The sequence below is a fragment of the Engystomops pustulosus genome, chromosome 1 (assembly GCF_040894005.1).
Source record: "Engystomops pustulosus chromosome 1, aEngPut4.maternal, whole genome shotgun sequence".
NCBI lineage: Eukaryota > Metazoa > Chordata > Amphibia > Anura > Leptodactylidae > Engystomops > Engystomops pustulosus.
The window spans coordinates 32,243,747-32,270,776 of NC_092411.1; the positions used below are offsets into that span (position 1 = coordinate 32,243,747).

The 27,030-nt window shown below is 43.2% G+C and overlaps 1 protein-coding gene across 2 annotated transcripts in view; it reads left to right on the forward strand.

Moving 5' to 3' along the window:
• CWC27 (CWC27 spliceosome associated cyclophilin) overlaps positions 1-27,030 on the forward strand; it is a 121,853-nt gene that overhangs the window by 24,015 nt on the left and 70,808 nt on the right. For both annotated transcript variants that reach the window (XM_072137147.1, XM_072137156.1), the window contains 3 exons: positions 275-354; positions 2,200-2,239; positions 7,806-7,963. In XM_072137147.1, coding sequence (XP_071993248.1) covers positions 275-354; positions 2,200-2,239; positions 7,806-7,963 — 278 coding nt within the window. The remainder of the gene's footprint in view (positions 1-274; positions 355-2,199; positions 2,240-7,805; positions 7,964-27,030) is intronic.

Here is a 27,030-nt window from a genome sequence, read left to right on the forward strand (position 1 = left end):
GTAGAAAATGTGCTTTTTTTACATTATTTTTTTTAAACAATTTCACTGCATTTATATTTTTTTTACCAAGTCCAAATTGTTACACAGAAAACTTGACCTCCTACATCTCTGTAAACAACAAACGCAAACAGAAAATGGAATCGGCCACAAAGGGTTTCCTTTACGGAAAATTTCTTCTGTGCCGAAATTTGCTGTATCAACTGTCCCTGCAAAGAAAGAGGCCATTGGACTTAATAATAGAAACATTAAAAATGTGTTGAATTTCTTTTTGCAGACGTTTAAAGGAAAGAGTAAAAGTAGTCATGATCTCCTGAAGGATGATCCCCGTCTGAGCTCAGTGCCAGCAATTGAAAGGTAAGTGAGTTTGCTTTGTTGACCTACCGGTGCAGATGTGACCTACCTTCTAACACAAAATAACCGAATGCATCACTTTAAGTTCTAATTGTAGAATTTTCTCTTTTGTTTCCTGTCCATAATTGTGCCTGAGCTGCTAGAACAGCAGCTTAATAGCCATAAGCAATCATCTGGCCCAGACTCCTCTTCAGTGATGTAATGATTGGTCAGTGTTATCTATATAGAGGTCATTGTACAGGAGGGAGGAGAGATAAGCTGTGACATCATCTATTGTCAGTAGTGATGTAATGATGGGTCAGTGGTATCTATATAGAGGTCATTGTACAGGAAGGGGGGAGGAGATGAGCTGTGACATCATCTCTTGTCAGTAGTGATGTAATGGGTCAGTGTTATCTATATAGAGGTCATTGTACAGGGAGGAGGAGGAGATAAGCTGTGACATCATCTATTGTCAGTAGTGATGTAATGATGTGTCAGTGTTATCTATATAGAGGTCATTGTACAGGGAGGAGGAGGAGATAAGCTGTGACATCATCTATTGTCAGTAGTGATGTAATGATGGGTCAGTGGTATCTATATAGAGGTCATTGTACAGGAAGGGGGGAGGAGATGAGCTGTGACATCATCTCTTGTCAGTAGTGATGTAATGGGTCAGTGTTATCTATATAGAGGTCATTGTACAGGGAGGGGGAGGAGATAAGCTGTGACATCATCTATTGTCAGTAGTGATGTAATGATGGGTCAGTGTTATCTATATAGAGGTCATTGTACAGGGAGGGGGAGGAGATAAGCTGTGACATCATCTATTGTCAGTAGTGATGTAATGATGGGTCAGTGTTATCTATATAGAGGTCATTGTACAGGGAGGGGGAGGAGATAAGCTGTGACATCATCTATTGTCAGTAGTGATGTAATGATGGGACAGTGTTATCTATATAGAAATTATTGTACAGGGAGGGGGAGGAGATAAGCTGTGACATCATCTATTGTCAGTAGTGATGTAATGATGTGTCAGTGTTATCTATATAGAGGTCATTGTACAGGGAGGAGGAGATAAGCTGTGACATCATCTAGTGTCAGTAGTCATGTAATGATGGGTCAGTGTTATCTATATAGAGGTCATTGTACAGGGAGGAGGAGATAAGCTGTGACATCATCTAGTGTCAGTAGTGATGTAATGATGGGTCAGTGTTATCTATGTAGAGGTCATTGTACAGGGAGGGGAGGAGATAAGCTGTGACATCATCTATTGTCAGTAGTGATGTAATGATGGGTCAGTGTTATCTATATAGAGGTCATTGTACAGGGAGGAGGAGATAAGCTGTGACATCATCTATTGTCAGTAGTGATGTAATGATGGGTCAGTGTTATCTATATAGAGGTCATTGTACAGGGAGGAGGAGGAGATAAGCTGTGACATCATCTATTGTCAGTAGTGATGTAATGATGGGTCAATGTTATCTATATAGAGGTCATTGTACAGGGAGGGGGAGGAGATAAGCTGTAACATCATCTATTGTCAGTAGTGATGTAATGATGTAATGTTCTCTATATAGTGGTCATTATGCAGGAATTTTAAAAACTTCTTTAAAAAATAAATAATATTTTTGGTTACAGCTTCACATTGAAAGCGTTAGTTGTAAAAAAAAACCTAAATCACTACAAGCATCTTCCTTCCTATCCCCTTTTTCTTTATGTTTATATATTTTTTCATTATTATAAATGCACTTGATCTACTGCAGAATATAAGATTTTGTAAAATCCTGTCCTTCTCCCTGCACAATGCTAATATCTAATAGCTGCCAATGCCAAAAATCAATGCAATTCAAACCCTCTCTTTTACAGCTCAAAAAGCTCTGCACGATCTGACAGCGACGGAGATGAGGTAGGAGAAAAAAACATTTTTTGGTTGCCGTGGTAACTTTAGAATTTATATATTTTATTTGATTGCTCGGCTAGTGGTAGCTCCAGGAAATTAAAAGGTACAAAATACTTACTTCAGGTGAAGAAGAACTACTTGTACCTTATGATCTGAATGTAAGCTGGAAGCAGGTCCAGCCGATGAGCGCTGCACACACTCATTCCATACAAAAATGTTTACTTCAGAAGGTCAGATTACGAAATGGTTTTGACTGATGCAATAGGCTACAAGCGGCTACATGGAGAGGGGGTGCTCATATAAGGGAAGTGCCATTGGTAGACATTAGATTTTGGGTCCAATAATTCTAAAGGCAACTGAGTCACAAGAAATTCAAGATGACAAAGTGATTGTACTTGAATAAATAAGGATTATTTTTGTTCAAGAATAAATGTTGTACCGGAGCCAATAGCTATAAAATATAAAAACAACTATCTTCTAATCTTGCTGCTACTTCAGTAATGGAGGTATCAATGAAACTATGGCAAGTGGACACATTGATTAGCCCCTTTGATTGAGTCTTATTAAAGTTCAGCCCCCTAACAAGTTCGATCTGGCACTCAATGGCTGTAGAGATCAGACCACAAGGAGAAATCTGAGTCTATGCTAGACGTACGCGACTTGTAAATCAGGCCCCACATGTATCAACGTCTATAAGGTAGTCCCCAAACTTAAAGACACTTAACTTACAGACGACCCCTAGTTAGAGACGGACCCCTCTGCCCACTGTGACCTCTGGTGAAGCTCTCTGAATGCTTTTCTTTAGTCCCAGGCTGTTACCTCTTTTCTTTTATTACTGATTATGATAGTAATAATGGGGACATGGGACTAGCTCATGCCTTATGCCTTAAACAATCAGACCCCCCCCCCCCCCATTCCTCTGATGGCAGCCGGTACAATGACCTCATCACATCACGCCAGCTGTCCTCTTTGCAGTCAACCCTCTCCTGTGCATATGGAGTACACCCACTTCATTGGAAAACCTCAGAATATTGGGCGATCGGGCAGCACTTCCCTTAGCTTTGACGGAGACATGGTGAATGCACCAGCACCACATGTGGACCCATATCCGTAGACCCACAGAACTTTTCCACATGGATATTTCCAAATTGCACCAATGGCCAGAGGTCAAATAAATGTTTTGGACCTAGACCACAGCTGTATGGGCACGCTGGCTTCCGGACAGGTTCCCTTTTAGTTGATCACTGCTTCTGCATCCTTTTTGCATACAAATCTTTATCCATGACTGACATGATTCTGCAACGTGTCAGGTCATCAGAATTCTCTCTCATCACTGGAACTGAGGAAGGTCTCTACTGAACTTGCGGAAAATTTCCCAAAAATAGCAGAGTCAATGTTAAGACTTATTGTAAGGCAGCATAGTGTATAAGGTTGGTAAAATAGACAGGTCCATCAAGTCCAACCTATAAAATTAAACAAATGTTGCACCAGATGCATAGGTATTAAAGAGAGCCTGTTACCAGTTTTGGGACCCTAAACCAACTACAGATCAATATGGAGGGTCTGAAACGGCCTTTATGAGCTCTTAGGATTGGGGCAATATAAAAAAAATAAACATATATTTACCTGGGTGTGAGTACCATGGGGCACATCAGACTCGCATCTGAAGTTCTCGCCGACAACACAGGGTGTACTACTCTGGCTTCATTGCTGCACCTCGCAGGTGCGGAGAGCTCCGGAGTAGGTTAGTAGTAAAGCGTTTGTACCACCAGGATGAAGGACTGTATGCAAATGAACCCGAGGGGCTCCAGGCTCCATAGGTGTTAATGGATCCTGGAGCTCCTCAGGCTCATTTGCATACAGTCTTGCAAAGAAACAAACAAACATTAAAGGACATCTACCACCAGGATGAAACTCCTACAGAGAGATTCGGGACACTAATAAGGACCTGTGGGTGGTGTTGTGTCCTGAATTGTTGCCGGGGGCATATCCTGCTTGGCCGACCCCTCCCATCTAATCCTCCCCATGCCTTATGCCTCCTTACTGGTCATGTCATGTGACCAGAGTCACATCATCTGAGGTCCTTTGGCCTCTTAACAATAGCAAACTGTACCACATGCATGCTCCTGATCACATGTCAGGTCACAAGTCACAGCAGCCTCAATGGACTTCTAATCCTCTCCATCCTCCATGGAGGCTGCTGTGATTTCATGTAATCACATACATGGTGTACAGTTTGCTATTCTTAGAAGGCTAAAGGACCTGCGATGATGTCACTCAATATTTCACATCTGTACATAAAGCTTTATATGTCTGTAGTTGAATATTAGCCGACGGTCCCTAAGTACAAGGAGGCAGAGCAGTGATCTGAAGAGACAGAATAAGGGGTGTGGTTCACTGCCAGCCTTGGAGAGAGAAGAGTCACAGATATTAGACATGAGTCACAAAAGCTAATTTTCATAACAGAAAAAAGGCCTTAATTAAGGTACAGGGCCTCACTGGCTGCTAATTTTAGGTGATATGGGGAGGACTTGTAACCCTTTACCAGTAGGCATTGTTAGTCAGGGGGGGGGGGGTCATAATCTGGTGACAGGTCCTCTTTAAAGGATTTTTACCACATCCCCAAACATTAAAGCGGTTGTCAACTTTTAGAAAATAATTGATATTGAAAATTTATACAATTTTCCAATATACTTTCTGTGTCAATTACTCACTGTTTTCTAGCTGTCCTGCTATAGGAAGCTTCACTATTAACTTCCAATGGTGGTCATGTGATGTCACACAGGTGCACAGGCCGTCATTATCACAAAGAGTAATCAGAGCCGTGTGAACTGTGTAAACATAGAAGCTTCCTATAGAAAGGTAGCAAGCATAAATCTAGCAACCAGTAAGGAATGGATACACAGAGTATATGGGGAATTCTATAACTTTTCAATTCACACAAATATCAATGATTTGCTGAAAGTGGACAACCCCTTTAAATTATGATGGCAGAATGTTGAAGAGGAATGCAATATGATTTTGAAAAAAACTTTTATTATTTCTGTTCATTGTGCCGCTTAACCACTACCCTCTCCGTCAGATGAGTTGTGGTACTAGCTGTGAATGCTCTGTAACAGACCATTGTTTTAGTTAAGATTAGATTCTTGTCTAGAAACAGATTTGTAAAGCGCTACGGAGTTTGATGGTGCCATATAAATTAAGATTAATAAAGATTTTTATTATTATTATTGTAGTTTTTGGGGTCAAAACCTTACATCCTGTCTAAAATACATGCACACTGGACTCCTTGCCAATGGGGGCGCTATTATACCACGTAATGCCGTCATATCTTCAACAGAGCTGTAACCTCATGACCAAATACAGAGATTCTTTGGACTGAGATCGGAGCGAGTAAAGTTCTGCACAATATTAAAGGGCTTTATAAATAACTGGAAATTAAAATATCATCCAAAAGAAGCAGTGGTTGCGTATAGAGCCTTACTATAGTACAGAATGAGATGTTCTGCGCACTGACCTGCGCCTGCCATGGTCGTAAGCTGCCACCCACACACACAGATTAGAAATAGTAGCGTGAACTTTGGATACTCTCTGGACCACGGGATACATTGGTATATACTGGTTTACCAGGTGATGTCATTTCATATATATTTGTGAAGTGCTGAAATTAGTCCCGGGGATAGAGAAGTCCTGAGATAGATCGAGCTGAAGGCCGGCAATTCCAATAACCTCTTATAAGAGCGTATTTATAATCGAGAAGAACCATTTCCGATGCACTTTAATCATCTAGTTATAATCCTGCTCTCTCATAGAGGAGCGCTCTCCGGGAGACCCTTATACGCCGAGCCTGACTAATTGCCATCTAATTATTACTGAAAGCCGTAGAGCAATGTGAATGGCTCCGTCATTTATTTTTGGCAGGAACATTTAGATTTTTTTTCTTGATTGCAAAAAGCTTAATACCAGGCTCGGGAATAGCCACACATGCTGGTAGTGACCTAACGGAGGAGATCTCGCTACTGCACTTCTTAAAAGCTCCTATTATTCCCTATAAATATTGTGATTGTACATTTTTGGTTCTTTTCTGTATGTGGGATTTTAGAGTACGTCTTTCCTAAGCTGGTTAGGGATTTGTTTAAAAAAAAAAAAAGGGTCCTAACTCGGAGCCCTCTAGTGATCACTTAAAAGGGTTCCAACAGTTTCCCATACAGAATGGAGCAGAGAAGCGAAGGCTCTATCTGTGCTCTATTCACTGCTTTTCGCCGTCTTAGAAATCTCATTGGACTTAATACCGAATGGGTTGTATGGAGGTTTGAAAAACATGGCTGCTTTTTCATCCAATGATGGCTCTTCTCCTGACCCTGGTTAGTGTATATTAATGCAACTAAGTCCCATTCATCTTTATACAAGTGAGCGACAATACTGGCACAAACTATGGAGCTGTTTTTGGATGAAAGTGTCAATGATTTTCCAGCTCCACACAATCCCTTTAACTTTGTGCTTCTGTACTTTATGCATATGGAGCATTCAAAGGACTTTCTGTTGCTGTTCTTTTGATTGCTGGGGTGTCTGCATTCAGGACGCAGGTGATCGGACACTTAAACAACACCCTACATCTATTGGCAAGTGTTGCTGGGTTTGATCTGCGGCCTGTGCAAAGGTCATTGTTAACTCTATGTATATGAATTTACCTGCCGTTGTAATTCTGCCTTTGTTTTTAATTATTGGACTGATGTAAAGTGATCTCTACAGAACAGGAAGCAACACATTATTTTTCAATTGCTTTCTTTTCTTATTGCCCTTGATTCTCTGATCTGTGGATGCTATAGAACAGTGATGGCGAACCTTTTAGAGACCGTGTGCCCAAACTACAACCAAAACCCACTTATTTACCCTGATGTGCCAATGTGCCATATTAAGCATCTTTTAATTGTATCGCCCCCCTGAGGCCACCAATACAGTTGAAAGAATGTGGGCAAATTCAGACTATCATTGTAGCTTCTCTCCAGGTTCTCTCTGTTTAGGAAGAATGGTGGGTCCAGCAGGAGGCCCACAAAGATAATGCAGTTCCTCTAACACCTTCTCACTTTTCAAGCAGTTCCAAACAGTCAATGAAGTGTCGTTGTAAAATAGTGCCGAGCGCAGCATCTCATAAGTTGCCTGGGACTGCAGGAAGATTTAATGGATCTGGTCCTGTTTGGTGAACTCTGTCCTAGGTTGATGGCCTGAGTGCCCACAGAAAGGGCTCTGAGTGCCACCTCTGGCACCAGTGCCATAGGTTCGCCATCACTGCTATAGAATGACAGTAAGCAGAGATCTAAAAAAAACCATGTGGAATTTATCCAAATTTGTATAAATATGTAGGAAAAAAACCACCTCTTCAATATCAATTATTTACTGACGGTGGACAACCCTTTTTACTCTTTGCAGAAGCAGCCAGAAATTGTAATGTGGTGACCATAGAGTGTGTATATGTGGTATTCTATGCATAGAGAATACATGAACGCATGTTGAAAGGAATAGCTACGGAGATATCCTAATATCACTTGCACTAATTATTCCTAAATTTTAGGAAGAGTCAGATGAAGACGACGAAGGAGACCTGGATAGCGATGAGAAACAACAGATGAGAGATCGTATATCGAGCAAATTGAAAATGGACCTTAACAAAAGCACAAAGTCCTCGGCGATACCTTCAGATAGCCTTCAGGAGAAGAAAAGTAGTCGCAGGTAACGATGGGGGAAAATGACAAGGCTGATGAGAGTTCTAGTTCTGTCACTTGAGGAGATTAACTGCTAAATTGTTGATAACCGCTTATTACAGAAAATTAGATTGCCGCTCATCCTTAATAAGGGGTCAATTTTAACCCTTTCATGACCAAGTATCATGGGTGTAGTATGAAAGAGAAGAGTCTTCTCTTTAATATGACACCAGCACTTTGGTTCCATGGGCAAATGAAACAGTTTTGCTCTCAGGCACTTCTGATAAGTCTCCCCCTGTGTTTCTTGGTGCCACTGTTCATAATATACAGCCGTATGAAGTACATACATGACATATATACACGTGCTACCTACAAGGATTGCAGTTCTGAAGGGGTTAAAATTAGGTGAAGGTCTAATATTACTTATGTTATGTGTCTGCAGTTAAATTAAGTTCCCTTTTCTTTTTTCTGACTATTTTCTCTTTTCCTGGACCCTGGATTTGAGTAATTGTGTTGTCCTGGTGCATGACTCGATGCAATATTATTGTCTACCTCTAGGTGGCAGTCCAGAACCATCACAAGCAAAAATGGAAAAAATTTAGTACAATAACTTGAGTTGTACATGTGTTAATATTATATGTAACAGTTGCTATGGATCACATGATTTTGCTTAGAAACTTGACATTTCTATATAGAAATCGTTTTAGGTTTGGGTCACAGTAACCGCTGTATAAGTGAGGCAATGTAGCTTTGTGCAAAGTAAAATCAAGTCAGTGATGTGTATTTTGTTTTAGCAAAGAAATAACTTTTTTCTTGTCGCCGCATGGCAGGTATGTTACTAGTCAAAGATATGTACAGAGTATTCTGCATAAGGGACAGATGTGGTATTGTCACAGTACAGGGATAATACACAGTGATGGAACCAGCGCATGGATAATGCATGTAGTAATGGATCCGGCACAGGCATAATTTACACTGATGGAACCAATGCAGGGATAATGCACACAGTGATGGGACTGTGCAGGGATAATGCACACAGTGATGGGACTGTGCAGGGATAATGCACACAGTGATGGGACTGTGCAGGCATAATGCACACAGTGATGGGACTGTGCAGGCATAATGCACACAGTGATGGGACTGTGCAGGGATAATGCACAGTGATGGAACGGTGCAGGGATAATGCACGCAGTGATGGAACGGTGCAGGGATAATGCACACAGTGATGGAACGGTGCAGGGATAATGCACACAGTGATGGAACGGTGCAGGGATAATGCACACAGTGATGGAACGGTGCAGGGATAATGCACACAGTGATGGGACTGTGCAGGGATAATGCACAGTGATGGAACGGCGCATGGATAATACACAGTGATGTAACAGTGCAGGGATAATATACACAGTGATGGGATTGCGCAGGGATAATGCACACAGTGATGGAACGGTGCAGGGATAATACACATGGTGATTCAACCGGCGCAGGGATAATGCACAGTGAAGGGATTGCGCAGGGATAAAGCACATGGTGATGGCAGCATTGGTTGCTTAGTGGCTAGCATTATAGCCTTTAAGTGCTGGGGTCCTGGGTTCAAGTCCCAGGGTCAATATCTGCAAACAGTTTGTATGTTCTCACCGTGTTTGCATGGGTTTCATCCCACACTCCAAAACATTAGATTGTGAGCCCCATTGGGGACAGGGACTGATTTGGGAAGCTCTGTGCAGCTCTCCGTAATCTAACATGGTGCAGGGATAATGCACGCGGTAATGGCACAGAGGCGCAGGGATAATGCAAGCGGTAATGGCACGCAGGTGCAGGGATAATGCACGCGGTAATGGTACAGAGGTGCAGGGATAATGCAAGCGGTAATGGCACAGAGGCGCAGGGATAATGCAAGCGGTAATGGCACGCAGGTGCAGGGATAATGCACGCGGTAATGGTACAGAGGCGCAGGGATAATGCACGTTGTAATGGTACAGAGGCGCAGGGATAATGCACGCGGTAATGGCACGCAGGTGCAGGGATAATGCACGCGGTAATGGTACAGAGGCGCAGGGATAATGCACGCTGTAATGGTACAGAGGCGCAGGGATAATGCACGCGGTAATGGCACAGAGGCGCAGGGATAATGCACGCTGTAATGGCATGCAGGTGCAGGGATAATGCACGCTGTAATGGCATGCAGGTGCAGGGATAATGCACGCGGTAATGGCACAGAGGCGCAGGGATAATGCACGCGGTAATGGCACAGAGGCGCAGGGATAATGCACGCTGTAATGGTACAGAGGCGCAGGGATAATGCACGCGGTAATGGCACGCAGGTGCAGGGATAATGCACGCTGTAATGGCACAGAGGCGCAGGGATAATGCACGCGGTAATGGCACAGAGGCGCAGGGATAATGCACGCGGTAATGGCACAGAGGCGCAGGGATAATGCACGCTGTAATGGTACAGAGGCGCAGGGATAATGCACGCGGTAATGGCACGCAGGTGCAGGGATAATGCACGCTGTAATGGCACAGAGGCGCAGGGATAATGCACGCGGTAATGGCACAGAGGCGCAGGGATAATGCACGCGGTAATGGCACAGAGGCGCAGGGATAATGCACGCTGTAATGGTACAGAGGCGCAGGGATAATGCACGCGGTAATGGCACAGAGGCGCAGGGATAATGGCGCGGCGCAGGGGCGCACAAAGCAATGCCATGGTGCAGGGATTATGCACGCAGTGATTGTACAGTATACTTTTTAAATTGCTGCCCAAAACCCATGGATAGGGCTAATGGCAGACTTCTTTTTAACCCTTGCTGTCCCTCAGTTTTATTCTTTTACCAGAGATGAATTGTAAAGCGGAGCCCTTTAATTCCAACTATGTAAATCTACAAGATACATAGATTCTGTATAATATCTCTGCTTTTCTCATCCATTACCTCAGACATGAGTAATGTGCATTACCCTAGTGATAGATTTGCGTTAGATAATGCCTGGCCTGTGGCTCTTAAGCCGCCATTGATTGACAACTCCCAGCATGCTCTTCCAGAATGTATGACATAGTGGTACAGATAGAACGGCTTAGTTATGTCATGTTCACATTACAATACGCTAGCGGTGACTTTGTATAGGAGGATCACCGATTATAAACCTATTTGTTATCTCTGTAAGAACCCAGAGAGCCGGTTAACCGTTTCATCTGTCGACTCTCACAGTCTGTAATATCTGCTTCATTTGTCTGTAGTGAATGTCCTGCACAAGGAAGTAGAAGGCTAAGGCTCTGTTCACATTATATTAATGGGCTTTATAACATTTGGAGATTTATCACAAGCATTTGAGACCAAAACTGTCCTAGTTGCTCATGGCAACCAATCAGCGCTCATCTTTTGTTTTAAAAACATGTGTGCGAAAATGAAAGCTGAACTCTGATTGGTTTCCATTAAAAGTAGAACAGTTTGGGTCTCATTCACTTATGATAAATCTCCCCTTTGTATTTTACATTTTCCTACCATATACAGCCATGTTGAAGGACTTATAAAAGGGAGCAGGCTTCTCATTTTATTCTTTACATTATGGTGTAAAGAAATACACTTGAATTGGGTTTTTTTTTTGCATTTTTGTTCCAATTTCAATTGAGACCTGCATATTATAGAGAAGGAGTAGCTGGGCAGATTGTACATGGTGTCCTATCCGCAGGCATCATGTTATAGAGCAGGAGTAGCTGAGCAGATTGTACATAGTGTTCTATCTGCAGGCATCATGTTATAGAGCAGGAGTAGCTGAGCAGATTGTACATAGTGTCCTGTCTGCTGGCCGCATGTTATAGAACAGGAGGAAATGAGAATATTGTCAATAGTGTCCTAATAGCAGGCAGTGTGTTATAGAGCAATAGGAGATCTGATCGTACATGGTGTCCTATATGCTGGACGCATGTTATACAGTGACATGAACTGAGTAGATTGTGCATAGTCTCCCGCCTACAAGCAGCATTTTATAGAGCAGAAGGAGCTGAGCACATTGTACATAGTGTCCTAACTGAAAGGCAGCATGTTATATAGCATCTTGAGCTGAGCAGATTGTACATGATGTCCTATTTACAGGCAGCACCTGATAGACCAGGAGCTATTGACTTTTTTTTTTGGAGGGGGAGGCGGTGGGATGCTGACATTATTGGTGGGGGTCCAACACCCAGTATCCCCAATGTCCAGCTGTTTCTTGAATTCCCCCAGTCACAGAACTATACAGTGTAGAGCCGGAGGCAATGTCTACTGTGTAGTGGCCATTTTGGTGACTATTTTCTCTCCGCAGTTGCATGGGTTTCCTCCAGGTCCTCTGGTTTTCTCCCACATTCCAAAACATACTGGTAGGTTGTTTAGATTGTGAGCCCCATGGGGACAGGGAACAATTTGGCATGCTTTGTGCAGCGCTACGTAATCTGTAGGCGCTATATAAATAAAGAATTATTATTACTACAGCTAATCTCCCATTCACTTGCTAATCTGTGTCTCCGTCCTATCCTTTGTATGTTATGAATAAGATTGGCTCTATACTATCACTAGTTCTCTTCTAGCACCACTGCAGTGTCCAGGAGATCACCCGCCTGTCTTCAGTCGTATCATTAGCTGTTTGTTGGTTTTCAATAGTTATTCCAGAAATGTTGACAGGTAAAATGCAAGTCAAGAGCCTGAAGATTTATGATGGGGTAGAAACTTCCTTTCGGTTTCTAGAGTTGGTCACAAAGTTTTGTTCAAGTACAGACTAGCAGAAGTTCTTCATCTCCTGGTAGGTGTCGTAGTGACATTACTTCTCATGGCATGCACACCTCCAGCTAGCAGACTACTGCGAGGGGTTAACGGGCGGCATTGTTTTAATTACCGCTAACAGAGAGCGTCTTGTTTTACGATTAATTATAGGACAGGAGAGATCCCAGGAGTCTCTGCTCCCTGAACTTCCTGTCTAGCTACTTACGCTCTACTCTTTGTATGAATATACTTTTGCACTGCTCCTTTTTTGGATTTTTTTTTTTTTTAACTTCTGTCTGACTCCAGGGTTTTATATGCATTTACTGAAACTGATTAGAGAAATGCCAAAAGTGAGGCTGAAGGAGCGGAGCGTGACTGTAAAACACATTGTAGTTGTACCTATACAATCGGCTGTGTGCTGACATCACCCTTTGTTGTTTGAATGATCCACTCCAGGCCACTTTGTATAGTCCTTTGTAAAGTGAAACCGTATTGTTAAAATACACCATCATCTTATGGTTATTATTGTTCCAGCTTCTGGGACTCCCACATCTTTGAGAATAAAGAGGCCATAGTAATGTAGGGAAGTTCATTGGACCTCCAAAGCTGATGGCCAAGACCCTCCTGCCTGAGGCCGGCTTCTAACAAGTGCGTTCAGCTTGTGGAAACTGACCCATACGCTGGTCTGAGTCTTTGCGCACATTGTGCAGGACTGGAACCTTTGTATCATACAGAAATATGATGCAAGGACTCCCAGTCTTCTGGCTGAACTGCAGGTCTGATTCAGTAAGAACTGTAACCGTAGTGGTGCTACAGTCCCGACTGCCAGAAAGGGAGTCCTTACATTATATTTTGGTATAAAGCAAGGACTCCCGTCCTGTTCAATGTGTTCAGTACGTGAGATCATACGGATCATACGGATCCATTTCAATTCCTGCAATCAGCCTACATAAAAACAGCAAAGGAGACACAGCGGTGCACACAGTGTGGTCAACATAGATATTGGATCTAAACAGCTCATAAAAGTTTGACTTATTCCAAAATGTGAAATATCGCTCCTTTAGAATGCAACAGCCTGTGAAGCTACAGCACAGAGGGCCACTATGGCTCATTGGCATAATTGTAAAAATATATTTTAGAAGGAAGGAGGCCATGGATAACAAATATAAGAAGATTACCACAGTCACGGTGCCTGGATCTATAAGTGCACCTGGTTTATCCTTGCACTGTGTGGATGAGAGATAGGGAAGCTCCGTGCTAAGCAATTTCTGGCACTCCAGTAGTATTGAATGGAGCTGCAGGACACATTCTGGTCCTGCCACTCCGATCACCTTGTTATCCCCTATCCAAGTTTTTTTTTTAAAGGGGGGGCGGGGGGGGGGCATCATTGGTAGGGTTTGTCATATTAAGGGGTATTCCCCTAAAAATAGTGAATAAAAGAATCCCTCTGTACAAACTTTACTATCTACGAGTAGTGGATTTACCCAAACACCTTGGCACTCATTGTATGTAGATCGTAGAAGCTGGCAAGTGTCTAGCGAGTTTCTTTATTCAGTGCAGGGGCTTGGAGATCATTTCTGCCTGTGAGGAGAACCAGCTCCCTGTCAGAAGTCAGACATAGTGTGTACTGCACACATGGCATATTGCTCCAGACTTGGCCGGCGGCCCAGCTCACCCCATCCACTCTTCCCTAACAGGCCTACTGTCTGCAAATAGCAGGATTAAGGCCCAACAAGAACCATTCCATTTGTTGAAAGGAAACACTGCGACATATGGATAATTAAGAACTGCTGAAGTCGGACTGACAAGGAGAAGGGGGAAATCGGCTAACTAGATGAATCTGCTCATTAACTTTTGTTGTGTCTGTGCTGCAGAATTCCTTGTTATCCCTTACAGTAGTAAAGTCTTTCTGCTGGAAGCTGCTACCAATCCCTAAACCGCTGCCGATGTCAGGGTATTTCTTCCAGGTAAAAGTGTGGTTTTAATTAGCTACGGTTTCTATTTGCATGTGTTATGTCCATTGTTTGCACTTCCAGAAGAAGATTATATTCCAGTGTAGCTACTGTGCTCTGCGGGGAAGGTCCTTACCTATAGCTGTGAACAAAGAGTTATAAAGAGCAGCTACATCTGCCAGTTCCAGCACGGGAGATGGATGTGACGTCACGCCAGAGGCGTGCATAATTAACAGCCTGAAGCGCCAGACATCGCGTCCTGCGCTCTGTAGTTTTTTTTTTTTCAGCGATCCCAGCGTATCAACGTTAAAAAAGACCAGCGTAGAGAACGAGTAGAAGACGGCTATAGGTAAGTAGAGTTGGGAAAAGAAAGTATTTAGGTCCCTTTCACACTTGCGTTTTTCATGCGCATTTTCCGTGTGTGCTTTTGACGCGCAGAACTTGCATTGCACTCTGACCCACTGTAATCCATGGGCTTTTTTAGACTTGCATTTTTTTTTACGCGCACACGCGTATTTTAAATCTCGACACGCTCTACTTTTGCAAGTCTCGCACATGAAAAAAGCACCATACAAGTCTATGGAGACGCATCAAAAACGCATTGCACTCTGAGACACATGCATGTGCAATGCGTTTTTCATGCATCAATTGTCATAGAAAAGATAGAGCTCAGCCCTGAGCCCTTTTCACGCGTGAAAAACGGAGACACTGAACAAACTCTGACTGAAAACTGATTGAACTCTGATGCAAAATGTGTGTTTTTCACTGACCAAACCCTGATCGCACCCTGATCAGACTCTGACGTGATCTGCAGCGCAAGTGTGGAAGGGGCCTAAGTCAGCCACCAATGGTACAAGTTTTCCCACTTATGACAAGAGAGACCTGTAACTGGCTTCATAGGTAGAACCTCAACTATGAGAGACAAAATGTGAAAAAACAAATCCAGAAAATCACATTGTCTGATTTTTTAAAGAATTTATTTGTAAATTATGGAGGAAAATAAGTATTTGGTCCCCTACAAACAGGCAAGATTTCTGGCTCTCACAGACCTGTAACTTCTTCTATAAAAGGCTCCTCTGAGTACCTGTAGTAATGGCTCATCTGTCCTCCTCTCATTACCTGTAGTGATGGCTCCTCTGTCCTCCTCTCATTACCTGTAGTAATGGCTCCTCTGTCCTCCTCTCATTACCTGTAGTAATGGCTCCTCTGTCCTCCCCTCATTACCTGTAGTAATGGCTCCTCTGTCCTCCTCTCATTACCTGTAGTAATGGCTCCTCTGTCCTCCTCTCATTACCTGTAGTAATGGCTCCTCTGTCCTCCTCTCATTACCTGTAGTGATGACTCCTCTGTCCTCCTCTCATTACCTGTAGTGATGGCTCCTCTGTCCTCCCCTCATTACCTGTAGTAATGTCTCCTCTGTCCTCCCCTCATTACCTGTAGTAATGGCTCCTCTGTCCTCCTCTCATTACCTGTAGTGATGACTCCTCTGTCCTCCTCTCATTACCTGTAGTGATGGCTCCTCTGTCCTCCCCTCATTACCTGTAGTAATGGCTCCTGTGTCCTCCTCTCATTACCTGTAGTAATGGCTCCTCTGTCCTCCTCTCATTACCTGTAGTAATGGTTCCTGTGTCCTCCTCTCATTACCTGTAGTAATGGCTCCTCTCTCCTCCTCTCATTACCTGTAGTAATGGTTCCTGTGTCCTCCTCTCATTACCTGTAGTAATGACTCCTCTGTCCTCCACTCATTACCTGTAGTAATGGCTCCTCTGTCCTCCACTCATTACCTGTAGTAATGGCTCCTCTGTCCTCCACTCATTACCTGTAGTAATGGCTCCTCTGTCCTCCTCTCATTACCTGTAGTAATGGCTCCTCTGTTCTCCTCTCATTACCTATAGTAATGGCTCCTCTGTCCTCCTCTCATTACCTGTAGTAATGGCTCCTGTGTCCTCCACTCATTACCTGTAGTAATGGCTCCTCTGTCCTCCACTCATTACCTGTAGTAATGGCTCCTCTGTCCTCCTCTCATTACCTGTAGTAATGGCTCCTCTGTTCTCCTCTCATTACCTATAGTAATGGCTCCTCTGTCCTCCTCTCATTACCTGTAGTAATGGCTCCTGTGTCCTCCACTCATTACCTGTAGTAATGGCTCCTCTGTCCTCCACTCATTACCTGTAGTAATGGCTCCTCTGTCCTCCTCTCATTACCTGTAGTAATGGCTCCTCTGTTCTCCTCTCATTACCTATAGTAATGGCTCCTCTGTCCTCCTCTCATTACCTGTAGTAATGGCTCCTGTGTCCTCCACTCATTACCTGTAGTAATGGCTCCTCTGTCCTCCACTCATTACCTGTAGTAATGGCTCCTCTGTCCTCCTCTCATTACCTGTAGTAATGGCTCCTCTGTTCTCCTCTCATTACCTATAGTAATGGCTCCTCTGTCCTCCTCTCATTACCTGTAGTAATGGCTCCTGTGTCCTCCACTCATTACCTGTAGTAATGGCTCCTCTGTCCTCCACTCATTACCTGTAGTAATGGCTCCTCTGTCCTCCTCTCATTACCTGTAGTAATGGCTCCTCTGTTCTCCTCTCATTACCTATAGTAATGGCTCCTCTGTCCTCCTCTCATTACCTGTAGTAATGGCTCCTGTGTCCTCCACTCATTACCTGTAGTAATGGCTCCTCTGTCCTCCACTCATTACCTGTAGTAATGGCTCCTCTGTCCTCCTCTCATTACCTGTAGTAATGGCTCCTGTGTCCTCCTCTCATTACCTGTAGTAATGGCTCCTCTGTCCTCCTCTCATTACCTGTAGTAATGGCTCCTCTGTCCTCCTCTCATTACCTGTAGTAATGGCTCCTGTGTCCTCCTCTAATTACCTGTAGTAATGGCTCCTGTATCCTCCTCTCATTACCTGTAGTAATGGCTCCTCTGTCCTCCTCTCGTTACCTGTAGTAATGGCTCCTCTGTCCTCCTCTCGTTACCTGTAGTAATGGCTCCTCTGTCCTCCTCTCATTACCTGTAGTAATGGCTCCTGTATCCTCCTCTAATTACCTGTAGTAATGGCTCCTGTATCCTCCTCTAATTACCTGTAGTAATGGCTCCTCTGTCCTCCCCTCATTACCTGTAGTAATGGCTCCTCTGTCCTCCCCTCATTACCTGTAGTAATGGCTCCTGTGTCCTCCACTCATTACCTGTAGTAATGGCTCCTCTGTCCTCCACTCATTACCTGTAGTAATGGCTCCTCTGTCCTCCTCTCATTACCTGTAGTAATGGCTCCTGTGTCCTCCTCTCATTACCTGTAGTAATGGCTCCTCTGTCCTCCTCTCATTACCTGTAGTAATGGCTCCTCTGTCCTCCTCTCATTACCTGTAGTAATGGCTCCTGTGTCCTCCTCTCATTACCTGTAGTAATGGCTCCTCTGTCCTCCTCTCATTACCTGTAGTAATGGCTCCTCTGTCCTCCTCTCGTTACCTGTAGTAATGGCTCCTCTGTCCTCCTCTCGTTACCTGTAGTAATGGCTCCTCTGTCCTCCTCTCATTACCTGTAGTAATGGCTCCTGTATCCTCCTCTAATTACCTGTAGTAATGGCTCCTGTATCCTCCTCTAATTACCTGTAGTAATGGCTCCTCTGTCCTCCCCTCATTACCTGTAGTAATGGCTCCTCTGTCCTCCTCTCATTACCTGTAGTAATGGCTCCTCTGTCCTCCTCTCGTTACCTGTAGTAATGGCTCCTCTGTCCTCCTCTCGTTACCTGTAGTAATGGCTCCTCTGTCCTCCTCTCGTTACCTGTAGTAATGGCTCCTCTGTCCTCCTCTCATTACCTGTAGTGATGGCTCCTCTGTCCTCCTCTCATTACCTGTAGTGATGGCTCCTCTGTCCTCCCCTCATTACCTGTAGTGATGGCTCCTCTGTTCTCCTCTCATTACCTGTAGTGATGGCTCCTCTGTCCTCCTCTCATTACCTGTAGTAATGGCTCCTGTGTCCTCCTCTCATTACCTGTAGTTATGGCTCCTCTGTCCTCCTCTCATTACCTGTAGTAATGGCTCCTCTGTTCTCCTCTCATTACCTGTAGTGATGGCTCCTCTGTCCTCCTCTCATTACCTGTAGTAATTGCTCCTCTGTCCTCATCTCATTACCTGTAGTAATGGCTCCTCTGTCCTCCTCTCATTACCTGTAGTAATGGATCCTCTGTCCTCCTCTCATTACCTGTAGTAATGGCTCCTCTGTCCTCCTCTCATTACCTGTAGTAATTGCTCCTCTGTCCTCCTCTCATTACCTGTAGTAATGGCTCCTGTGTCCTCCTCTAATTACCTGTAGTAATGGCTCCTCTGTCCTCCTCTCATTACCTGTAGTAATGGCTCCTCTGTCCTCCTCTCATTACCTGTAGTGATGGCTCCTGTGTCCTCCTCTCATTACCTGTAGTAATGGCTCCTCTGTCCTCCTCTCATTACCTGTAGTAATGGCTCCTCTGTCCTCCTCTAATTACCTGTAGTAATGGCTCCTGTGTCCTCCTCTCATTACCTGTAGTAATGGCTCCTCTGTCCTCCTCTCATTACCTGTAGTAATGGCTCCTGTGTCCTCCTCTAATTACCTGTAGTAATGGCTCCTCTGTCCTCCTCTCATTACCTGTAGTAATGGCTCCTCTGTCCTCCTCTCATTACCTGTAGTAATTGCTCCTCTGTCCTCCTCTCATTACCTGTAGTAATGGCTCCTCTGTCCTCCTCTCATTACCTGTAGTAATGGCTCCTCTGTCCTCCTCTCATTACCTGTAGTAATGGCTCCTCTGTCCTCCTCTCATTACCTGTAGTAATTGCTCCTCTGTCCTCCTCTCATTACCTGTAGTAATTGCTCCTCTGTCCTCATCTCATTACCTGTAGTAATGGATCCTCTGTCCTCCTCTCATTACCTGTAGTAATTGCTCCTGTATGAACTGTTATCAGTATAAAAGACACCTGTCCACAACCTCACACAGTCAAACTTCAAAGACCACTATGGTGAAGGTCACCATAAACACAATTGTACACCTGCACCAGGTTGGGAAGACTGCAGTGCCAGACGTGTCCCCTGCTATAGCCAGTACATATCTGAAGTTTGTTACAGAGTATTTGGATGTTCCAAAAGAGTATTGGGAGAATATCATATAATCTGATGACACCAAAGTAGAACTGTTTGGTAGAAACACAACTCGTTGGGGTTCGGAGGAGAGTGACTGCTGAGTTGCATCCAAAGATCACCTGTGAAGCATGGGGGGGGGGGCACCATCATGGCAAGGGGCTGTTTCTCTGCAAAGGGACCAGGACAACTGTTTTGTGTACATAAAAGTATGGATGGGGCTGTGTAACATGAGATTTTGAGTGTAAACCTCCTTCAGATAGGGCATTGAAGATGAAACATGGCTGGGTCTTTCAGCATGACAATAATCCCAAGCACACCGCCAGAACAACGAAGGAGCAGCTCCGTAAGAAACATTTCAAGGTCTTGGAGTGGCCCAGCCACGATCAACATCTCAACCCCATAGAAAACCTTTGGAGGGAGTTGAAAGTCTGTGTTGCCCAGCGATAGCCCAAACACCTCACCGCTCTCGAGGAATTTGAAGAACTTACAGAAATGCTTGACCTCTGTCATTGCCAACAAAGGAAATATAACAAAGTACAGGCGGTCCCGGGTTACGTACAAGATAGGTTCCATAGATTTGTTCTTATGTTAAGTTTATTTGCAAGTCGAAACTGTATATTTTATAATCGTAGACCCAGACAAATAATTTTTTTGCCCCAGTGACAATTGGAGTTTCAAAATTTTTTTGCTGTAATGGGGCAAAGGATTATCCATAAAATTTTATTACGGACACTTTACAGCTGATCATTGCAGCCTGGGACTATACTAAAGCATCCAGAGAGCTTCACAGCGGGCAGAGGGGGCCAACGTAACTAGGGGTCGTCTGTAAGTTGGGTGTCCTTAAGTAGGGGACCGCCTGTATTCAGATGAACTTTTGTTATTGATCAAATAAAGGCAGTCCCCGGGTTACATACAAGAGGGTCTGTAGGTATGTTCTTAAGTTGAATTTGTATGTAAGTTGGAACTGTATATTTTATCATTGTAGCTCCAGCCAGAACTTTTTTGGTCTCTTTGGATTTGGATTTTAAAAATGTTGGGTTGTCATAAGAATCATGATTAACACTAAAGCTTCATTACAGACACCTGTGATAACTGTTACAGCTGATTATTGTAGCCCAGGAATAAAGTACAATAAATTCATCCAGAGGTCCATTCAAAAACATCCAGAGGTCCGTTTGTAACTAGGGGTCGTATGTAAGTCGAATGTTCTTAAGTAGGGGACCGCCTCTACTTATTTTCCACCATAATTGGCAAATAAAAATCAGACAATGTGATTTTCTGGATCTGTTTTAACATTTTGTCTCTCATAGTTGAGCTCTTCCTACGATGTCCATTACAGGTCTCTCATCATCTTTTTAAATGGGAGAACTTGTACAATAGGTGGTTGACTTAATATTTTTGTTCCCAAATGTATTTGTAGCTTAATTTTAGTAAAATATAGCAGTAGGTTTCCTTTAATTGACAAACTCTTCTTATTCCCTGACCCTAATCAAAAGCCTCTCACTCTGCTAAACCAGCTACACTTTTAATCCCGCATCTTGTCATTAGGCTTCCTGAAAGTCATGCTTGATGGTAAAGAGGGCTGCCTTACAAGCCATCCCTACCCCATCATAGACACAAAATAAGAATATGTCGCTCAACTAAAATTTGTTATAATAACGAATCTGGAAAACCAATCTAATTAATTTAGTATGATATCTAAATCAACCTTCATCAGATATTGTAGGTAATACAAAATTACACGCTTGCACAGTGCAGACTGACCAACCAGGATCCAACATTGAGATAAGTCACCCAATTTTGCCACTAGGTTCTGGTGTGAAAATTTCCCCCAGATCTTTATGGCATTGGTACGTTACCAGACTGATCAACACCTGATGACCACATTTGCCATTTAAAGCATTGTAGGGGAGAGACCCAAAGGATGTTGGTTATCCCATGAGTCTCCATTCCAGTCGTCCAGTTGTCAGTGAAATATAATATTGGACTCAAAATTGACGCTAAAAATTTCTTCATTTTGGCAAATAGTTGGCGATGGCAAGCTTTAAGAGTCACCAGTGTTTATACAAATGTTTTAAAGTGTTTTAAAGTCACCAGCTGTGTTAGGTATTGTCCCTGGGGAGCTGTGTAACTGTGCCTTTGTGTGTGTTAGTAGCAGCAGGACTGTGAAGAAAAAATAGAATTTATATTCCATGCTTGTAACTGGAGCAGAGTGCAATGGTGTGTGAGTTCTCTTTACTTTACTGCTGCACAACCCCTCAGCACTGCTGCGTGCAGTGAAGAGATCTTACACACTGGTGCATCAGAGTGTTCCAAGTCCAGCTACACTTTAGGAGAATAATATAATTTTTCACATTCTTGTTGCTTCCAACCACACACTATAGGTATGATTACACCAGGGCTCCTACCTTACACACCCTACATCTTTGCTTGACATTGTTGACAGATCCACTCTAAGAGACATGTTATAAGATGATGACCACAAGGGCACCAGGGAGGTTCCAATCCTTGGGATTCCTACTGATCCTGCCAGCCAGCTCAGGCAACAACCACTGAAACATGGCTGTAGAGTGGGCAGTTACAGGGGTGGTCCAGAATTAGGAAAATATGCCATATTGGGGCAAATACACATCATTGTACTTTGTAACAGTGGTAGTTATTACTTTAGTAGTAGATGATGAATAGACCCTCATGCATTTATACACTTCCACTGGTCTTTTCGTATATACCTCTCAACCCTGCCTTAACCCAATCTTCAATGACATCCACATGCCCCAATGGGATGAAAGGGGTTGTCTTACATTTACAACTCAAAACGTGTGCTTGAGTTGATCCGTTGACCGAATACAGTAGGTCTCCAAATCATGAATGGATCTCATTCTAGAATCTCATCACAATTTTTTCGGAATTTTCTTTTTTTTTTTTTTTAAGAACCATTCCTTTTCTTCTTTGTTGACCATAAGGGATACCTGAGCTGTATTTGGGAACTCCAAACTTATTTAACTCCTGGATTTTTTCGGTTTACGAGCCATCAGTGAGCCGGTATTTTTCTCTTTTCTTTTTTTATAGTCTCCCGTCTGTAATTGTAATCTAAATATATAGATTCTTGTACACAGTTTGTTGTAGAAAGTTTTGGACACAAAATCTATTGGTGCATTTTTATACATCCCATAAGGAGTATACATTATTTTTATAGCCAATTAAAGTGGAATAAATTCTTGTGTCATAGCGAGGCCCAAAATGGAAACAGGTCACAGAGTTGAGAGAGCATTTTCATTAGATTGATGGTTCATTCATTCATATAAAGCGGAGCTTTTATTATAGCTGACTCGTGGCTTGGCACTTATCTCGCTCCCCGTTTTGCTCATTTAAATAGCTTAAGTGCCATATGCAAAGAGCTGAAGTTGGCAACGGTAGCTGGACTGTGAAATAGTTTACATAAAACGGCATGCCGGTACACAGATTCTTTCCCCTCACCGCTGTGCTAGCTGATTGACAGTGGAAATGCAATAAGTTCATTTTTTTAATTAAGTTATAATACAATATCCTTAGTTTTCTTTCTTCTAAAACGATCTAATATTGTACTGCATAGCATTATCCAAATATGTATTGCTTTTTACTAAGAACAGATAGGGGATATCCATACCTCCCAACTTTTGGAGTGGAGAAAGAAGGACAAAAGATAGTTTGCAGTGGAAATTTTTTCCGCCTAAGACGCACCTTTTGCCTTTCCCCTTACTCGCCCCTACAAAGTTTAATTCCCCCATTAGTGCCCACCACCTCCCCCTCACATTGTGTCCCCCCATCTCCCTGTTATATTGTACCCCCCTCAAATTGGGGCCTCCAGCTCCATCTCACATTGTGGCACCCTCATATATAGGCACCCCAGATGTTGTGATCCTTATGATATTGTACGCCCAGTTCCCCCTCAAAATTTGCTTCCTCCCAGCAGCTCCCCTTAATACTGTGGTCCCCTCCCAGCAGCTCCTCTTAATATGGCCCCCCTCCCAGCAGCTCCCCTTAATACTGTGGTCCCCTCCCAGCAGCTCCTCTTAATATGCCCCCCCCCCCTCCCAGCAGCTTCCCTTAATACTGTGGCCCCTATTCCCAGAAGCTCCCCTTAATACCATTGCTCCCATTCCCAGAAGCTCCCATTCTTACAGAATGGTTAGAAGGTGTAGGGAAACGGAGATCAGATTGCACCAACCACAAGAACGGGGGTTTGGTCCCTCTTATTTATGAAATGGCAGGTCTAGCATATTCTTCTGCTCCACTCAATGTCCTATGGGACTGCTGGAAATGGCCTAGCACAGAAACCCATGTTCTTGTGATTGACCTCCGCCAATCAGAATGTTAGAATCCTTTTCAAATGAGTTGTCCCACAATGGAAATTTAATGTCTGTTCACATTGATTCCTTCTGATTCATACAAATTGGGAAATGGGTTCCAAGCCACCCCTTATTTTCCTCTGCTTGACTGTATTGAGGATGAGTGATCGGTATGGTGCAGTAGGACATAGCTGCAGCAAGGAAGATGTACAGCCACCAGCAACTTCCCTCCGAGATTACACATGTTAGACCCGCCCAACACCCGATCTATGCTTAAAGGGATTGTCACCTAAAGGTCACCTATTAACAGGACAGGTCAAAAATATTTGGTAGATGAGAGGCCACTTTCCTGGAGTCCCAAGCTTTACAATTTATTGGAGTGGGGCGACGGTCTGGCTTGTTTTCCGATAGTCCACCCAGTGCCTATGGGTTGACAATGGTTGTACTATTTTCATCACCTCCATAGACAATAAATGGAGTAGTATCATGCATGGCTAGCCCCAGCTATCCTGTAGATATGTGATGTCCATTGTGGGGCGACCACTTAAGTCAGAAATCCTACTGATCTTTATCTACTCACTATTTGATGTACATTGGGAAAGCTGTATAGGAAGTGGAGAGCAGGAGCCTATAAGAGCGAATTTAGTATAAAGAACAAAGATCTACGAGACAGTCCATAAATTAGAGGGGCTTCAAGATGGAAAACCGCTTTGATTTAGATCTGCCTCCCAGCTCGGCAGCCCAGAAAGCGATACGCCCTCTTTATTTGGTTATATTTAACCCCATTCCTCCCCATCAGTCTGTATAAATAAATGAAGAGCGGCCCCGGCATTATACCGTGGTGGGTGACTGGCAGAGTCCTCAAGTCAGACCTGCTATAGTACATTAAACACAATCACAGATTGTTTAGGCACAAAACTGTATCCCAGCTGAGGTTTTCCTTGGCTCAGCATCAAAGCATATTATAAGGTATAGTGTAGGACTAGTACAAAGACAGGATTGTTAGTGTGGTACACTTCATCCCGCTGCTACTTGGCATGACTCGCTGTGTTTTTAACTTTCACATTGCTAAACCCCCCCCCCCCCACCCCCCCTTTTTCTTTGCAAGTATTTGTCTAGTCAACCTGGAAAAAAATCGATGCTTAGATGACCCGTGAAAATGCGCTTGGTGTGGTGGAAGCTGAGAAAGTGTAATCCACATTACTGCGGATTGTTAACACAGCGCGCAGGGCAAGGTATCGTTTCAAAGCCGTACAAAACCTTCGATTGTCAGCGAGCACATGTGGTTTTGTACAGTAGCTTAATTGCAAAAGTGTATGCTCTCAAGTCTATGTATAAATGGATATGAGAGGCAGGCGGCTTACTTAGATTGCAAGCTTCAGTGACCGCGGCGTAGACGCTGTAACCTGCCTCTTTTTTTTTTTTCGGAAAACACTTAATACCTTGAGTTTTATAGCCGTTCTCCCTTTTTTACTGTATGGTATTTAGACTTAAAACTGCACTCCAATTACTGTTTTCCTAAAGTAGTAATTGCCCCCCCTTGTATACTCTTGTTGCTGTCCGCTAATCCTTGTTTCATGATTGCCACTGGGGAAACATCTGGCTGTAAAAGATGGAGCAATAAAAAGAGGGATGCAAGACAAAAGGCATGTAAAGTAATCCTAAACCCCTGTGATTCTTATCTTGAACGGAGCGCTGTAAATATTAAAGTAAAAATCACAACATTTTACCAGTAAAATGTGTAATATATATATATATATATCCATGTGTACACTGTTAAGTAGAGAGTCTTAATAGAGGGAAAATATACAGTCCCCTTGTCCCATTCTTTTTATAGAGCACCATCCTAATGTCTAACAATTTGTTACTACTTGAAATTACCCTTGAAATGCTTTAGCACCAGCATTAAAGGAAATCTAACATTTCTTTTTATGCATTGTGAACCAGACATACCTTGAGAATGCTGTAGCGACACTGATGCAGTAACACATCTTGTTTAACTGACTGGTTTTGCTCAAAAACGATTATAAAATCCAGGACCTTGTGGAAGATGCCTGCTGTACATTACAACACATTACTTCTACATACACAGGAGCTGTATAAACTGTCTAGGCAGGAAAAATCAACCTGAGCTGGATGACTCATACACAGCAGCTGAGGAAAGGTGCAGCAATTGATTACTTCTGCCTGTCAAGGACAACACAGTGGTGACTAATTCACGTTGACCAAACCTTCCAAATGTAGCAGGGCCAGCAATCATCTGTAATGTGTAAGGAGACTCCTACACTGATGAGCATAATGCTTTTGGCTTTTGATAAGGATTGGACTTTTGGATTTCAACATGCTCAATTATTTTTATAGATAAATCAAAAATTCTGAGAGCGCCTTCCTTGCTTCTTCATATTCTAGGGAGGCAAAAGGGAGGTTTTTCTTGCAACAATAAAGTTGCCTTAAACTTTCTATTGCTTAATACATTAAAGGAAATCATCAAAATCCATCATCCAACCAGGGGCACTTACACCTAGATCCAGGCACCGGGACTGTGGTAATCTTAGTGCAGCATTGGGACATTTAATTATGTCAGTCTGGTCAATGATGGACCTGAAGTAAGAACGGCAGGATTGGCTTTAACATTCTACTGTAGCCAGTCACTGGCCTCAACGGTTATGTATGCAGTAACCTCATGAAGTCATTGGGGCCAGTGTTTTGGTCAAGTGAACAGTCCTAATGGGAGCGGATAGTGGCTTTAGAACAAAGTGGATACATTGTGGTCAGCTGCCATTTCTTTATATTGTCCCATTCCTTTTATTTATCAAAAGTTATTAAAATTCCCGAGCTTTTTAATAGGACATGTAAAATAGAAAATGGTAATTTTTTTACCTAGTGACTTTAACATACCCACCTTGAAACCCTTCCTAGTAAAGTATACAGGCTTCATCTTCTATTTCTCCCACTTTAGTAAATACTTGTATTC